The sequence below is a fragment of the Aquarana catesbeiana genome, linkage group LG02, assembly GCF_042186555.1.
Source record: "Aquarana catesbeiana isolate 2022-GZ linkage group LG02, ASM4218655v1, whole genome shotgun sequence".
Lineage (NCBI taxonomy): Eukaryota > Metazoa > Chordata > Amphibia > Anura > Ranidae > Aquarana > Aquarana catesbeiana.
The window spans coordinates 333,954,367-333,972,636 of NC_133325.1; the positions used below are offsets into that span (position 1 = coordinate 333,954,367).

The window sequence follows — 18,270 nt, forward strand, 5'->3', positions numbered from 1 at the left end:
AGTTCACCGAGGAGTCCACTAAGCATCATGCGACACCATATATATTTTTCAAATACATGTGACCAGTGGTAAGTAGCCAAAAGCATCATTCCAGGTATATATTAGTGCTATAGTATTCATCTAGAGTAAGTAAGGAGAAGACAATACATAGCAAAAAACAAAAAAGATGGGAGGGGTGGTATGGACAAACCCTAGCAGGCTATCATTCAACCATAATACTAATGGTGTTCATATAATTTATGTATTTGTTGGCTCAGCCGAACCACATTTTCATAAACAATGAACAACCTGACCTGCAATTGGTAAGTATTTGCGGAGAATGACTGACTCCTTAAAGCCATCATAGCTGAAGTTGTGTCCAGTCTGCCCCCTCACACATAGAGCACATCCACCATGTAGTGATGGCTTTAAGGAGTTAGTCATTCTCTGCAAATACTTACCAATTGCAGGTCAGGTTGTTCATTGTTTATTGTTTATGAAAATGTGGTTATGCTGAGCCAACAAATAGATACATATATTATATGAACACCATTAGTATTATGGTTGAATGATAGCTTGCTAGGGTTGTGTCCCCTCTTTTTTGTTTTTTGGTATGTTTTGTCTTCTCCTTACTCTGGAGGAATACTATAGCACTAATATATACTTGGAGTAATGCTTTTGGCTACTTACCCCTGGTCACATGTATTTGAATAATATATATGGTGTCGCTTGATGCTTAGTGGACTTATCTGTGAACTCTGCTGACAAGATAGTGAGACCCACTTTTTTTCAACAACCCCTGAATGTGTCCTGACGAAGCAAAACAGTGAAACGCATTGACGCACAGGGGCTCACTGTTGTTCATGTGGTGCAGATTTTCATTTGTTTTGCCATATACTCTCGTCCATTATATGATATGTATTTTTAACTCTTTTCTTCTTTTTTGTTCTATTGCCTCATGAATTGTTACCAATAAAATATATTTTTAAACTTCAACTATCATCTAAAGTGCCTTTAAAGTCTGACCTTGGGGCAGTTTCTGCCCTTCTCCCCTTCTTATTCATTTTTGAAAACGGATGTGGCCTTAGGAGTGCTCTCTCTTTATATTTATGTCCAAATTTGAAGTGGTTAAAGCCCTCTTTCACCTTGGTCCCATGCTGTCTTCATCCTTTCCATCTCTCTGATTTGGTCTCCCCGAGCTGAACACCACTCTATCATCTGGTTCAAAGACACTCTTACCACTGTCAGACACTAAGATGCCTCATTAGAAGCAAATCTTGTTGATATTATTATATGCTCTATGCTATTCCTTACCGTTCCCAGATGTAGAAGATAGTCTAGGATTATCAGCCTCTTTCTAGACTAATAAACAATATCACACAGTAAAAATTCCCTTGCAAAGTGAACATACTCTACTTCTTTAGTAAATCAATCCCATTATGACAGTAATTGTTTTGAATGCAATGTCACTTCAATAGCAATAATGGGGATGTTTTGTCTTTTTATTGTTCATAGGATATACATGTAAAAACAGATCAACTTGATGTAAGTAATTTTATCAATATGCCTTAATGCAGATTAATGTTTTGTAATATTATACTTATGTGTATAGGGGCATCTGTTTTTGCTCACAGTTAGCCGAGGTTCCACTTTCTGGTTTGCAGTCTTTCAAATTGCAGGTCTACAATGCTGGTAAGGCATCTGGGTGAATCCCGACATTATTGTCGAGATCCCTGCAGAGTCTGGACTGGCTCTTGAAAGTCAGCCGACAGCCGACTTTAGCCGGCTGTCAGCTGAATCTGGGTCATGGGAGTGCAGAAAAAAAGCGCACTCCTGTGACCCACAGAAGTTTGGTCAAAAGAGCTTTGGCAGTACTTCTCCTTTAACACAATACACTCTATTTTTACCTCTCTGTGTAAAGAATAAGTATGTGGCAATAATAACTTTAAAATGCATTGTTTAGCAATGCAGTAAAGTTCAGTGGTTCTACTACTAATGGTAATGAGGAATAGAAAGATTTCAAGAAGGCAACACAATTTTTTGTGCCACCTATACATTTTGGTAGGTAAATATAGATTAAAAAAAATACATGTATTTTAATTCTGTTTTCTGTATAAAGTACTGATTAATGCTTTAGCCAGCGATTTAATTGTGGAGTAAATATCATTTAAAAAGCTCTGTCTATACACACTGTGGAATGCAAAAATGTTACTATTCTTAGTAAATATGTACAGAAAAAAAAGCAAGAAGACAATAGCATTATTTATTTTTTTTCACCAATATGAATTTATGGTTTAAAAATGTTTTTAAATGTTAAAAATGTAAAACAAGCACTGATCGCTATTTTAATCCTTTTAACTCACTTTACCTTTAAAGTGTAATTCCATTTTTGCTGAGAAGATCTAAAAAAAAGATCTAAGTGCATTGCAAGGATTTTAACAAACTGTGTTGAAGAATCCTTCCTTTTTCTGATCTGAACCTTGTTCTATTTTTGTTTGTTCCACTATGACCTTTCTAGTATGATTACTGAATCAGAGGGTCTGCATTCATAATAAACAACTGGCGCTCCTCTATCCTGCTTTAGTGTTCTAATCAGTGGCGGCCTGTAATGCAGGGTGCAGGGGCACCGCCCCCCTATCCATGCATCCGGCCCCTAATCTACATGTGGGTGCCGGATGCATGGAGTCCAATGGGGTTTCTTTTTTTTGAAGCATGTGATTAGAGCCAGAGGCTCTAATAGGCTTCAAAAAAGGGTGGGCACAGTTCACCCAGTTGTGTGACCAAAGTGAATAAATATTTGCTATTGTCACACTGATTTTCCTCCCGGGCCAATCAGGAAGTGAGACCCCTGGGTGACCCGACCGACCGGGAGGGTGGCTGTGGTTGCATTGTTTCCCGCCCCCCCCAAAAAAAAAAAAACACCAGCCGCCACTGGTTATAATGAGGGTAGTTGCATTGTCTGCATCCAGTAGTTAACCCTTATAGAGTACCTCACCAAAAAAGAAGCTCTTATTGCACAGGATACCTAATTTTACTTTTATCTTACTGTAGATCTGATTAAATCAGCAAGCTAATCACTCAAGCAAGAAATACAATTTTTGCGGACATCCTGTATACCAAATGTGTTCAGAACACCTCCAAGTTGCCATATTGCTTAGAATTTTTTGACAGTTTTAGAAAATGCAGACATTAAAGACATGGAATTGAAAATTATTTTTAATATTAAATTAAATTACAAAATGGCTTGTGTGGCAATGCTATATGTTATTTATTTTGTATTTTTTAATGACAGTGGAATCCCTTTTTAAATGTAGACCAGTCTGCTTTATCATCTATAGGCATGGTTTAAAATAAAAAAAATGTTCAATGAACAGAATAAAAAAAAAGAATTCACAGCTTCAAATATATTTTATTTTGTAGACAGAAATTAAATCTCTAGGCACAGTATTAGGCATTATCGAGAACACAGAGTCAATAGGTTAGTGTATACTGTTCTGTACAAAAATACAGTCTGAATAAATTACATTGCTAGTTATAAGATTGGGTTTCACTTATCGGTCAGTTCATTGCTTGTTTAATATTATAAAGTCATATGCTATGCCATATATATGTATGTATGCTTTGTTTCAAACAGATAATTCTCTTTATAATCATTTTTAAATTGCAATTACGAACTTTAACATATTTGTGCAATGTTATATTGGCACATAAACATGTTATGCCCTGAAAATCAAAATGAGTTGCCCTCCTGGCACTCGTGAAAATTTGGGTTTCATGTTTAAAATAATTGAAATAATAAAGCAAGGTGTTTACAAACTAAATACGTTGTGATTTAGAACAAGGACAGGATTAATAAGCACACCAACTGGTAAAGCTACAAGTAAGTATACAGCTCATCTAATTAAGAACATACAGAGAATGAACTGTCCAGAAAAACACAGAAGGGAGCTTTATCAACACCTTTTTTTTGCATACAGTATAGGCTTCATCAATGCAAAGAAACAGTTCTATTTTAAAAAAATATTTACTGTTTAAAATAATACAATTAGAGACAATAAAAATATTTGAAAAGATAACTAACGTCAGTTTATAATTTCTCATTGTAAGTACCATTTATCAGAAAACGGAATATACTGTATGTACCAGCTACATGTGATGCTGTTTTTTATACTGAATAATGATATACAATAGTGCTATAAGCATTTTAGCAAGTGTTTTTTTATAACAAAATATATGCACCTCTACCTTCTTGTATTACATAGCTAACGCTTCCTACTCTCATAATAGCTTTTTCAACATACTTAAGTGAAAATTAATGTGCAAACAGTAAACAGTAACAAAAAAAATATGACACAATAAAATGGACATTTCAGCTACACAAATCAACACTATAAAAATAATAAATCTACCTATGCCTTGACATGTGTGTGTATATATGTGTTAGGGACCCTTGATGTGGGTGGTACATATCAGTATTCATGTGAACAGCCCATTTCCTGGGACTGAGTATATTCCCTCAAAATTATATTGTTAGCAAAGTAAAAATGTTCATTCTACCTTGCAGGCAATTGATGCTTGCTTGCTATAGAAACTACATGCGTGATCTTCTATGGTAGTTGGAAGTCTGGAATAGCTTACTCTGGATGATTAGTTAACAAATAAAAAAGGGTTAAAGTTAGCCATTGTTCTGTGTGCATGCAGCATGGAAGGTGAACCAGCCACATAAAAAAGAATGGGATTTTTAATTGTCATACATTATCATGCAGCAAAAATGCAAGAGTTTTGTAGCATCAAAATGGGCAAGTGTGAATAGGCCCTACTTAAATTTTATTATTGATCATTTCCAGAAAAAAAATGTTTTTTTTTTTCTCTTTTTTCTAGTATCAAGTAACTTTAAAACACAAACATTTTGGAACTAACATTTATGGAATAAATTTAAAATAAATTATTTAATTTACAACACATAAAATAAACATATTTGTAAAATAAGCCTGTCACAAACAAAGTGTCATAAAACAAATCTTCTAGTGAAAAAAATGCATAAAAAAGCTGTCTTCAGTAAAAACTGCATTTCAAAATGATCAGCAGAGCCAGAGATATTGGTAGCTAAATGTATATGCAAATATAAACATTTCCTATAAAAAATGAATCTGACTGTGTCCTCTCAAGCCTCCATATTGGTACTTTAGCATTACAAATGAAAAGTAAGGAGGCTTGAGAGAAGCAAGGACTAGAACCTCCCATTTTCAGAAGTCAAGAATTGTAGCTGCATACATCTCTGGATCTACTGAATGTTTGTTTATAATAAATCATTTTCATTTAGAATAACTGCATTTATGCATTTTCTTCATGTTACGATTAGTATGAATGGCTAAATTTATGACAGGTTTAGTAGAGTTAAAAGACTAAAAAAATAAAATAAATAAAAATGTTTTGTTACATAATTTTTTTTCAATTAGCAGTGCCTATTCCACTGATTTTAAACTGGATGAATGTGCTGTTCCACCCACTGAATGTCATTGGCGCATCAGGAAAGCAACAGCAATACTTAATACATACAATACATGTGCATGCCCTGGAAAGTAGTACTAAGACTATGGACTATGGAACTGAGACTATAGACTCCTTCATGTGTATATTGTGTATTATTTAATGCTCCTTTTAATATGTTTTATTTGTTTTACACTATAAAGAATATATATATACAAATATATTGCTCTCTGATTATATAGGTATATTGTAGGTGGCATAACAGAGCTATCAGCATTCAGTTATGTATAATCAAAATGCACAATTATGTCAGATATTGAAAATTATAAAGGAAAACAAACTTTTTTTGTTATAAATATAGTTATTTTTTCATAGGTAAAATAATAAAAGTGGTTAATTATAATTAAATAAGAGATGCTGATATGTATATTCTTCTTACTTACACATACAAAAAATATCCAACATTAAATTTGAACTGCTAAAAAAAATGTACATTTGATTCCAAAAACGTTTGCTAGCCTGCACCTGTATGAAATGTTTATAGAAATATGCTGTTACAATGTAGAGGATATGTGCTTGTCTTTCATGAATTTGCATGAGCATAGTACTGTTAAAGGGACAAGCAAGCAATCTTACTACCTCAGTCAGTCAATCTAGCCCCCTGGTCTTCTAAGAACTTTGTTTAAAAGAGAAGCATGGGTTTGGGGTTTTTTCCTTCATCATACTTACCTTGGTGGATGCAGCATAGGTCCAATGCTGCATCTTTTCCACGGCATCTGTACACTGAGAACCGAGTGATTGAACATCGTTGATGGCTAGGTTCTCACAGCTCCCCGAGCAGAGACCTGCTGACTGTCAATCAGCAACTCTCAGCTCTGCTCCTCCACACTCACTGGAAAGCTGAGCTGTGGAGGGGGCGGGGAGTGGCCATCTCAGGCTCTCAGCGGCTCGCTGAGAGCCTGAGATGGATGTCAGTCCAGGCACCTGGCGGGTCCAGACTCCCATTGTTGGGATGACACGGCTGGACTGGACTGGTTTCTGTGATGTCACAGGAGTGATGGGTCACAGGAGTGCAAAACGAATTGCACTCCTGTGACCCATAGGAGAAGCCCAGCCAAACATGCTTAGGCTGGACCTTTCCTTTAAGCATTTGTTTCCCAGTATGCATCATACGCTCCTGTAAATGGTAGATCACGTGATTTAAGCAGGTCACAATCTAGTATGAGTATTTCTATCGGTACATTTGATGGTTTGACGATTGTTTTTAGAAAGTGCATCAAAAACTTTTGCTTTTAACATTCAATTTGGAGTAAATAGACCTTCTGAAATGAAAACTACATTCACTGTTAGAAACTCATTCTTTTCAAAATATGTTCCATCCTGCTCCTTTAAATCTTTTTATCATGAATGTCATTTTGATCCCACCAGCGATTACAAAATCAAACAAATGTCTTCAAATGAAATATGTTAAATTAAATTCTACTAGTGTATGGCCAGCTTTAATGTGATACATCTTGCAGTTTAGCTTTTACTGTAGATTGTCAATGTGTGTTTGTAGGATCAGCTTTAGTCAAAGGGAATGCAGATATTTGTGTGCGCAGATCCTTTTTTGCTACATAGAGTACAATATTATCTTTAATTGTGTTGAATAAAACCCCTAAAAACTGTGATATATTTGAAAAAAAATTCTTTGTTAAAATGAAATAAAAAAGCATATATACTTGCAATATCTAAAAGAAAAGAAAGCTTTATGTCTACTTGTTGACCTGATCACCTCTTTAAATTACAATAGCGTCCCAGAATGCCCTTAGAATTGCATACGATCCCTTATATTCTGGTTAATTACTCCAGCAAACATCTCACAGTAATAGCTGTTTTTAGTGTTGTATACAGAGATTTACAAGAACAATTGATTTCAGGTCGAGATTTGTTTTTGTAGTGCTGCTGTAATTCCATTTAAAGTGCTTTACATGATATTTAAAAGATTGTGTTTAGTTTTCGTTGGTGAGGTAAATTACTATTTCAGGATTGAGCATTTTGTTTTTTTAGTACATGTAAAGTGTTTGTTAACTCATATATACAAATCACTGCCAGCCCCTCTATTATAGGTAGGCATATCACACTGTATTAGTCTATTATAAAAAACGAGGCTTGTAAATACCGATTTAGAGCAAACTTCAGGCTGGTCAAGTGACTTGCGGCTGCTGTACAGCTCCGATACATGGCTTCTGCAGGAGGGGCTGGGATCTCCCTCTGATGTCAGCCAGGGAGGTCACATGGCCACTCAGCCCCTCCTGCAGTAGCCCTGGAAACAGGCCCAGAGTCACCTGACAGGCCTGAAGATCACACTAAATCATTATTTACAAGCCTCAATTTTATAAAAGACTAATACAGTGTGTTATGCCTAACTATAATAGAGGGGCTGTCAGTGACCATATATAAAATTGTATTTCTACTAAAAGCCAGAGACACAGAACACAGAGCTGACAGGCAGGGAGGAGGGGGTGAGAGGAGAACTGAGAGCAGGGCTGCGGATGACAAAGGGATGTTCGCTGACCATGGTGGTCAGGGCTCAGCAGCCCAGGGGGATACAGGAAGTGGCAGGATCAGCCAGGTTTATTTTAGAGAGGGGCAGATTACACAGTACAAGCAATTTGCTGTTTAATCTGCTTTAAGGGACCAGGATCTCTATTTTTTTGGGGGGGGGGTTAACAAACACTTTAAAGTGTATTTGTGTTTCTACAAATTTTGATTACCTAATTCAGATGCTGTATTACTGGTTTGAAGGCTCTAACAAAAATGTAAAAATGTGAATCATAAAAGTACACAATTTTAACTGGAGTACAAGTTTAGGGGATTTAAAAGGCAAGTGACAATAGTTCAAAGAACACTTGTGTCATTCCAGTAGTGAAGTTACAGTAAGTACAGCAATTGTACCATTGACAGTAGATAGAATGGTGAGGCAGCTGCCCACACTAAGAATTGTGTAATAAGCCTCTTTACTTTAGGCCTGATTTACATAACATGAGATAAAGTGAGAGGAACAAGGAAAAATGTATTATTTTCTAATCAGTGGCCTGTATTGAGATTCTCTGACCTGGGCATACTACAGTTAAAGCCAAAATCCAGGCATAACTATTTTTATTTATTATTTTTTTAAATTAAAATTCCACATTAATACTGCCATAATTTATTACTTCAGGAGCTTTCTAAGCTCTGCTGAGAGCTGCCAATATGTGCAGCATGAACAGTACTTCCGGCTCCAGACTGCATTAAAGGAGTGTTCATAAATGACACCAGTTTGGTTATTGTACTCCACCCGCTCACTCTGCTTTCCTATTCACAAATTGCAGCATAATAATCTGTGCTATACTTAGAGAGCACATGAAGTAATAAAAATGACAGCATTAATGTAAGAATTAAAGATTAAAAAAAAAAACATAAAAGTGACTCTGCTTGGAGTTGGGTTTTAACATTAAAGGGATTGTAAGGGTTTTTTTTTTAAATAACAAACATATCATACTTACCTCCACTGTGCAGCTCATTTTGCACAGAGTGGCCCTGAACATCCTCTTCGGGGGTCCCTCAGTGGCTCTCGCGGCTCCTCCCCACATCAGGTAACCCCCTAGGAGAAGCGCTCTCCCGAGGGGGTTACCTTGTGGGCGCGCTCCAAAGTCCAGTATTCAGCATCCATAGCCGCAGAATGTATGACTTGGCCCCGCCCCCCAGCACCCGCATCATTGGATTTGATTGACAGCAGCGGGAGCCAGTGGCTGCGGTGCTATCAAACTATCCAATCAAAAGCCCAGAACCCCGGGCAGAGAGACAGCGCATCCCCACCGGTTCAAGTTCCAGGGCTCAGGTAAGTAAAATGGGGGGGTTGGGGGGCTGGTCATTGCCAGGTGTTTTTTCACCTTAATGCTGATTAATATGATGCATTAAGGTGAAAAAACATGAAGGTTTACAACCCCTTTAATCTAATATTATTCCAAAATGAGAACACGTATACAGTTCTAATTACTGAAATAACATGTAAGTCGATCTTTACTGTAGGCAGTACATCTCTGCAATACATGCACATTCCCCCAGTAAATACTGCAAGTAGGAAAAATCAAACAAACAATTGATCTTGCAAGACATTCACAGAGCTTCTAACTTCCTGTTCATCCTTCCTCTGCTGCACTGAAATCCCAAGCAGTGTCATCAGCCCTGTCCAATTCTCTTTTGATAGACTACAGAACACAAACTCCTTATGTTATGGAAATGAAGAGAAAGTTTTCTGTAGTTCAGCATAATAGGACTAGGCACAGCTGGAAGCACTGCTTGGGATTTGTGTGCAGCAGGGGTAGTTTTACTAAAACTGGTGTACTCAGAATCTGGTGTAGTTGTGCATAGTAGTCAATCAGCTTCTAACTCCAGCTTGTTCAATTAAGCGTTGGCCATAAAACCTGAAAGCTGATCGGTTTCTATGCAGAGTTGCACTAGATTTTGCACTCTCCATTTTTAGTAAATAACCCCCACTGTGTTGTCAGGTCAAACAGGAAATTAGGAGCTCATTCACATATGTCAAGTTATTTTCATGCACTTTCATGCACTTGCATCATTTTTAAAAACCAAATGCATATGGAAATGTGTATATATTATACAGATGTGCTGCATTTTTTTTTTTTTATCGTGCCCAGACATACACGCTAAACATTTTCTCTATCCATTACATCAACATAGACACACAGTAGACAAAAAAGAGGGGATTTATATTCTTCATCCTCAATGCCTCTGCTACAAATTAACAAGCAAAAAGTGAGAGAAAGGCAGAGCATTCTGCAGTTCTCCCTATATTTATCTGACTTCTGTTTATGGTAGATACATTAGGAACATATAAAATGTTTTATGCACAGAAAATGAGAGTTTTTTAAGCTGTTCTACCATCCTTTGACTCCCTCTCCCTATTTTAAACTTTACATCTTGCCTTGAACTCTTGGCCATATCTACAAAACCAATAGTTCCTAAGATGACTGTTGTTGGAACATATTCTTTATTTGGAGCTATTCTGCCCTCATGTACATAACTCAACAACGTTAACATTTAGTAAAAAATAAATTTTGCCGTATTTTCACAATAAAATGCAACTTCTGGTAAGTTTTCATTACAGATACAAATTTAAATTCAAAGCAATAAACAGAAAGCTGTTGCATGTTGCTGTATCTTTCTTTTTATACACATTTATATCTATATTTTCTCTATCTTTATCCTAAACATTATTGCATACTGCACAACAGTATTATCAAAAATAAACAACTTCTGTGCTTATATACTGGAAAGCATATATGAGTCTGGTGCAATATAATGCAGACTGCCTAAAAAAAAATTGGCTGTATTGTGAGTGCTAAATGTTCATTCATTTATTGACACTTATATTAGTCCTAATTTAGTCCTAATTTATCGACGTGTTTCAAACAAGATTTGTCTGTGTTATCCCTAGCAGCCAAGCTGCATTTTATTATTTCGGTAAATTATTTAAATTAGAAGGCAAATCTGATTGCTAGGAAACACACGTATCTTATATCATAGAAAAGGAAGACAGGTTCTGTCAAAATCGTTGAAAGCTTAGAACCCCTGAACAATTTTGGGGTGTGTCAAGCAACCAAAATATTGCATATGCTTGGCATTTCACAAAACAGGGTCCTAAATGGATTAAATTGAATTTAAACGTACTATTTAACATAAGGAAATGTAAAAATAGTGGCTTACAAATGTCAAGGGCCCTTTAATTATGCTTACAGTCAGACTCTATTAGCTGTGTCCACTTATTTAGCACTATTATGCCCACTTTCATTCCCTGTGTATTATAAAAATTAATATCTACAGTGCCTTGCAAAAGTATTCACCCCCGTGGCATTTTTCATGTTTTGTTGCCTCACAACCTGGAATTAACATGGATTGTTTGAGAGTTTGCATCACTTAATTTACAGAACATGCCCAGAACTTTGAAGATGTTTTTTTTTTTTTATTATTGTGAAGCAAACAACAAATAGGACAAAATAACAGAAAAAGTCAATGTGCATAACTATTCACCCCCCTAAAGTCAATACTTTGTAGAGCCACCTTTTGCGGCTATCAAAGCTCCAAATCGCTTTGGATAAGTCTCTATGAGCTTGCCACATCTTACCGCTGAGATTTTTGCCCATTTCTAGCAAACCTGCTCCAGCTCCTTCAAGTTAGATGGTTTGCACTTGTGAACAGCAATCTTTAGGTCTGACCAAAGATTTTCTATTGGATTGAGGTCTGGGCTTTGACTAGGCCATTCCAACACATTTACACATTTCCCTTTAAACCACTCAAGTGTTGCTTTAGCAGTGTGTTTGGGGGTCATTGTCCTGCTGGAAGGTGAATCTCCATTCTAGCCTCAAATCACACACAGAGTGGTACAGGTTTTGCTCCAGAATATTACTGTATTTAGCACCATCCATCTTTCCCTCAACCCTGACCAGTTTCCCAGTCCCGACTGCTGAAAAACATCCCCACAGCATGATGCTGCCACCACCATGTTTCACTGTGGGGATGGTGTTCTTTGGGTGATGTGATGTGTAGGGTTTGTGCCAGACATAGCGTTTTCTTTGATGGCCAAAAAGTAAAATTTTATTCTCATCAGACCAGAGCATCTTCCTCCATACATTTTGGGAGTCTCTCACATGCCTTTTCGCAAAATCAAAATGTGCCATTTTGTTTTTTGCTGAAAGTAATGGCTTTCTTCTGGCCACTCTGCCATAAAGCCCAACTCTATGGAGCGTACGGCTTATTGTCGTCCTATGTACAGATACTCCAGTCTCTGCTGTGGAACTCTGCAGCTCCTCCAGGGTTACCTTGGGTCTCTGTGCTGCTTCTCTGTTCAATGCCCTCCTTGCCCGGTCCGTGAGTTTTGGTGTGCGGCCATCTCTTGGCAGGTTTGCTGTTGTGCCATGTTCTTTCCATTTAGTTATGATATATTTGATGGTGCTCCTAGGGATCATCAAAGATTTGGATTTGGATTTTTTTATAACCTAACCCTGACTTGTACTTCTCAACAACATTGTCACTTACTTGTTTGGAGAGTGGTCTTCATGGCAGTATTTGGTTAGTGGTGCCTCTTGCTTAGGCGTTGCAGCCTCTGGGGCCTTTCAAAAAGGTGTGTATATGTAATGACAGATCATGTGACACTTGGTTTGCACACAGGTGGAAATTATTTCACTAATTATGTGACTTCTGAAGGTTATTGGTTGCACCAGAGCTTTTTATGGGCTTCATAACAAAGGGGGTGAATACATACGCACACGCCAATTATCAGTTTTTTAGTTCTGAAAATTAGTTTTATGTCTATATATTTCTAATTTTACTTCACCAACTTAGACTATTGTGTTCTGATCACATATAATTCAGATTAAAAAAAACATTGAACTAAAGGCTGTAATGTAACAAAATAGGTAAAAAGCCAAGGGGGGTGAATACTTTTGCAAGGCACTGTATATGTGGATTTAAAGTGTCTTTTTTCTTAGATGCTTTTACACATACATTTATCCTCTTTGCCCACTAGGTCAATGACACAATGCAAACTTTGATTTGCTCAGGCTTTCCTAAGACTATATAATTTGTGTTACACAACTTTTTCAATACCTCAGAAATGTAACCCTTGATAATATTTGGACAGACCTGTAATATAAATGATTCTCTAGAACAGTGTTTCTCAACTCCAGTCCTCAAGGAGCCCCAACAGGTCATATTTTTAGGTTTTCCCTCAGATGAAACAGCTGTGGTAATTACCAAGGCAGTGAAACTAATCAAATCACCTTTGCAAAATAATGGGAAGCCTGAAAACATGACCTGTTGGGGCGCCTTGAGGACTGGAGTTGAGAAACACTGCTCTAGAAGCTCACACATAAAAGGCACATCATACTTCAATGTTGCATTGAACATGTATACGCTAAAAATAATGTCAATTTTGAAAGGTACCCATTAGTTTAGAATGCTGATTAAAATACTACAATCAGTGACCTAAGCTTTTTTCCTCTATCTGACAGGCACCATTCTACAAGCCTACATGTACATAGCAGACTCCAATGGGGTCACTTTTCTCTTGGGGGAATAATACACTACCAGTTGATAAGCTTCCAACCTGATCTGTTGTCAATTTCTATGCCAAGCATAGCTGCAAAAGTAGGTGGTACCCCAGTAATATCCTGTCACTCAATTTAGACAGCTTTAGCAGAATCAATTAAATTTAAAATAAAAGACAAAGGACATTTATATAAAAATGCTGAGATGTTTGACTTTCAGTACACAGGGAACACATTCACGTCAGCATATGTAACATTTCATTCATATCTAATCCTGCACTACTCCACTACACCGAACACTACTGTAATAGATCTACAATCATAAGTGCATCTGAAATTTCAGTTGACATATCTTATATTGGTATTGTTTTATATATTTTTAGGTCATTTGATTTCATATACTGTGCTTTTTAAGTTATTATACATGTATTGCCTTTCACTTAAGCTTATCTCAAAATACTTGCCATGCTTACCACACCTTTGCTGATGTATTTTTTCACACATAATCTCATATCTGCTGATTATGTAATAAAATATGCCAACAGTCAAATATATGTTAATCAAATGATCTATTAATTATAGTATAACCTAAACCCTTTGCCTATGGCAGTCCTAGTACAAAATGATTTACCATTTTGTTAAAATCACAGATATATTCTGATATTAAAATATATGTGTTTCCTTGAGAATATAATACATTAGCCTGACTATTTTGCCAAAGCATAGATCCCTTTAATTGCATTTTATATTTAAAAAAATAATAAAGGAAGAGCTAAATTAACCAAATTCAGTTTAACTGCCTACATTTAAATCATTTGATTCATTCAATTACAATTCTCCAGTGAAAATTCCCTATAACAGTGAATTGGGGGCACTTTGAATCATCACCTTTTACATGTTTAGTGGCTCTAAAAAGGAAAAAAGAATGCTCACAGCTGCACAGCCTATTTCGGCATGACATAACTTAAGTCGAAGTCCATTTTTTTAGTGAGTTTCAAAACCTAGAGCAATGTCACATTTAGAAATTTCAACTGCTGATTCTTCTCAGCCACAAAGCAGCTGCTTCACAGAGGTCCAAATCATGAGACATTGACCCACCAATGGAGAAGTGTCCACCAATCTAAAGGCAAAAATAGTAGTCACATCCCTTTAACACTTGTTGCAACTAGGTCCCAGGACGAACAGGAGCATAGGCCTACCTTGCTCTCCAACCTTTTGTTGCTTCTACTTCTTTATTATATAAATCTGTCATTTGGAATGCTAATATGTCTATGAGGATTTTTACGGTTACAATGCTTTTAGCATAGCCATTGTTACATTACTGAATATTACTGATTGCATGCACAGTACAGATTAGGAGGCCATAACATAGTAAGATGGGATAAAACAGATAAAATTGTTAGCAAAAAGAAGATCAGCCAAGACATTTGCGATAGGGGCTAGATGTAAGTAACGAATAACATAATAATATGTTGCCATTCAAAAAAATAGTTTCCTTATTACTTAGAGCTATCAGTGCATTTAGTCATGGATGGTGGTGCACACATGCAACAGCATGTGTTCCAATCTATTTAAGTTGTAAGTAGAAAGTATTACTTGAATTACTTATAAATGTGACTAATTCAGACCATATCCCTATTCTCTGGCAACCTACAGCATTAAAAGCATATTACCTTAGGTATCATGTCTTCTCATTCTAAAGTTAGCAGCATATACTGTATTTTTAACAATATGTAAATATGAAACTGATATATCTAATGGTCATGAATCTAATAGTCATGCTATGGTAAGCCAAACTAAATTTCTGGAGACTATAAACAGTGCACACAAAGTTTGGTCACAGAATGTAGTAATACATTTCTGCATTCATTATGAATACTGCTAAATATTATTTCAGAGAAGTGACAATTTATATTAACATTTATTCTACACAATATACCAAATACATAGCCTTCTTCAAAAAATAGTTACTCGAAAATCTAACAACATACTAGCTATCTTTTTTAGGCTTAGCTATAGCCTAGCTAAGGTACTCAGTTTAAAAGAAACCCACAAACCTATTTTTCTTTTATTTTCATGGAAAACAAATGTCCATTTTTAGTATTTCAAGCAAAGGTGAATGTGTAGCCTCTAGTAAAGGGCATATTCCATGGGTGTTCAAAAATGTGGCTGAGCTACGGTTTACTGCTAAGTTAGCCTTTCTTGCTGAAGAAAACCCTTGTGTTATTTTTGTAAATGATTCTAATGTGAACAACCATTCCTATTGGCTATTATTCTTTCAAGAGTAATTTCATAGCATCTTGTTTCTTCAGAACCTGGTCCTGTAAATGATGACCTTGGCAGTCTGGTATGGAGTAAATTTCTTAAGAATTCTTCATCTGTGAAATTCCACCAGGACTTTGGCATCCATTTCAGTACTAATTTCATTGTACAGTTTATAATTACACTTTTGAAGTTTTGTTACATTTGCTGAAGAAACAAGTTAATATTGTAGCAGATTGCATCAATTAGCTATGGAGTTATTGGTATCCTCGAATAGTTATTCTTTTTTCTACAGTGTTTTTTCTTAGGATGAATGTAAAGCTGGTTATATTACTGGCAGCCGAAAGTCAAAGGGAAATCAACTGAGCAGGTTACTTGATGCTCCACATGTCTTCTAGAAAAGGGAGATAAAAAACTGGAGTAAACTATTGTTTTGTTTCCTCTCACACACCTAATAGTAGTCCTCATAGTTTTTGGGGTTCAGGCAGTAAAGTATGGCACCTCCAAATGAAAATATTGTTGCACCCCATGCTAATCCATAGCCCCAGTTGAACTCGTGGTATATCTTTAGAGTGACAGTCTCAATAAACTTGATTGGATACAACACAAGACCACAGACCTGAAGAACAACTGAAAAAAAAAAGTAATAAAAAAGCAATTAGATTCAAAAAGCATTTACATTACATACTTGCATATGCAAAATAAAACTGACTGAAATATAATTTATTTTTAATTTAGCTTAATGTGTTGATGTTCAGAACCCAGCTATACGAATCCCTAAAAAGTAATTTATTGCAAAAGTGTTGAAAATAACACTTAAAATAACAGACAGTAATGAACTAGTAATACTTTACCTTTACTTCAATAATCCTTCTAATAATGGATATATTTGTTTTTATTTTTAAGATTTGGTCCATCTGAGTCACTCATTGCTTTTCACTGCAACTACAATGGAGGGAGGCAGTACAGAGAGTTGTAACAGTTCTAAAGTTGATTACTAAAGGAAAATGAGCTGTTCACTTTGCATAGTCTCTAATTGTGTGCAAGGAAAAAAACAACTTTTGCTCATACATGATTGGATGATTGAAGTCAACATAGCCTTACCACTATTCACTAAGCTAAGGTAAAATTCTCTTGAAAAGTGAAAATTCCCTTTCAAATTGAAAAACCTATTTGCTTTTAGTAAATCAATTACAAACCCTCACCTAAAGTCACTGACTGAATCAACCCACTGATGTCAACCAAAAATGTTATCACACAGTGGGGCTTTAAACTTTAAAAATAAAATAAAGAATCAACAATAAACAAATAGTTCCTTATCATCAACCTTTTTAGGGCTGATAGTGATTCTTTATCCTATTATATAACCTAAAGGTGATGTTAAGGAACATATCTAAAAAAATATTGTGAACATCAGTAAGGTCTGATTTTTTTTGTGACTGGTGGTGATGCTCAGGAACATCTTCTACATAAAATATTGTACACAGCAGTAAAGTCTTTTTGAAAGAACAATGAATTTACAACAAAACAACTTTTAAGGTAAAATATACAACTGAAAGCTGATTCAAGTGAAGTGTGATTGTAAAAGCATCACAGTAACACAGTTCATAAGCCTTTATATTCTGTAGGTTTAAATTCTGTAGGGGAACCAGTTTTAGCAAAAGAGACATTTTATGGCTTTTATAGTTTGCACTGTCAATGATTTGTTAAACTCAGCAAGGGAATGTGGATTAAAACAGATAATACCGGACAGCCCCCTGTGTTTACATATGATTTTAATTTAATATGGCATTATAAAAGATCATATCCCTGCTTCTCAGTTTTTTTTAAAGGAGTTTACTGAAATAACAGGTATTAAAATAATCTCCCTAGGCCAATCTTATCACTACACCTACCATTTCTAGCTTTGTTAAAGTTCATAAGTATTTGCATGTACATTTCCCTTAGTGACCAAATATAAACCAACATTTTTAAATGTCACAGTATGAGCAAAAAAGGAAGTGTGGCATTTACATATGATTAAAATCGACTCATTCTTATTTTAACATATAGTTTAAAGTATATTTGAAATTACTTGGAGACTGGCTTCTTTAGGGTAGATTTTGGTGACCACTCACTAAATACTATAAAGATTGGGCCCAAAATCATAAAAATTAATTCACACAAGACATGAGCATTCTGCTATAGAATGGTACATGGCACAAATTATGTCCACAGTCTCTGGGACTGAAGCACTGTCCCAACTCCTAATGGATATCGGACTCAAAGGCAGTTTGCTTTTAGGTGCTTCTGGGTTGCTTTGACTTGCAATCCATTAATGCCAACATGCCTTTAAGTCTGCACAAGGAGTTTCTTCATGCTGCTTCTATGTTGTACTGAGCTACTTCTAAGCTGTGTGGAGCTGCTTTGAGTTGCTTCTTCATCACACTTATGAAGAAAAGTAGCTCAG

The 18,270-nt window shown here is 36.0% G+C and overlaps 1 protein-coding gene across 1 annotated transcript in view; it reads right to left on the reverse strand.

The window, feature by feature from the left end:
* Positions 1-3,368: 3,368 nt before the first annotated feature.
* Positions 3,369-18,270, reverse strand: part of TMEM47 (transmembrane protein 47) — a 187,773-nt gene continuing 172,871 nt past the window's right edge. The window contains exon 3 of the mRNA XM_073614842.1: positions 3,369-16,451. Within this exon, the coding sequence (XP_073470943.1) occupies positions 16,273-16,451 (179 nt within the window). The 3' untranslated portion in view covers positions 3,369-16,272. The remainder of the gene's footprint in view (positions 16,452-18,270) is intronic.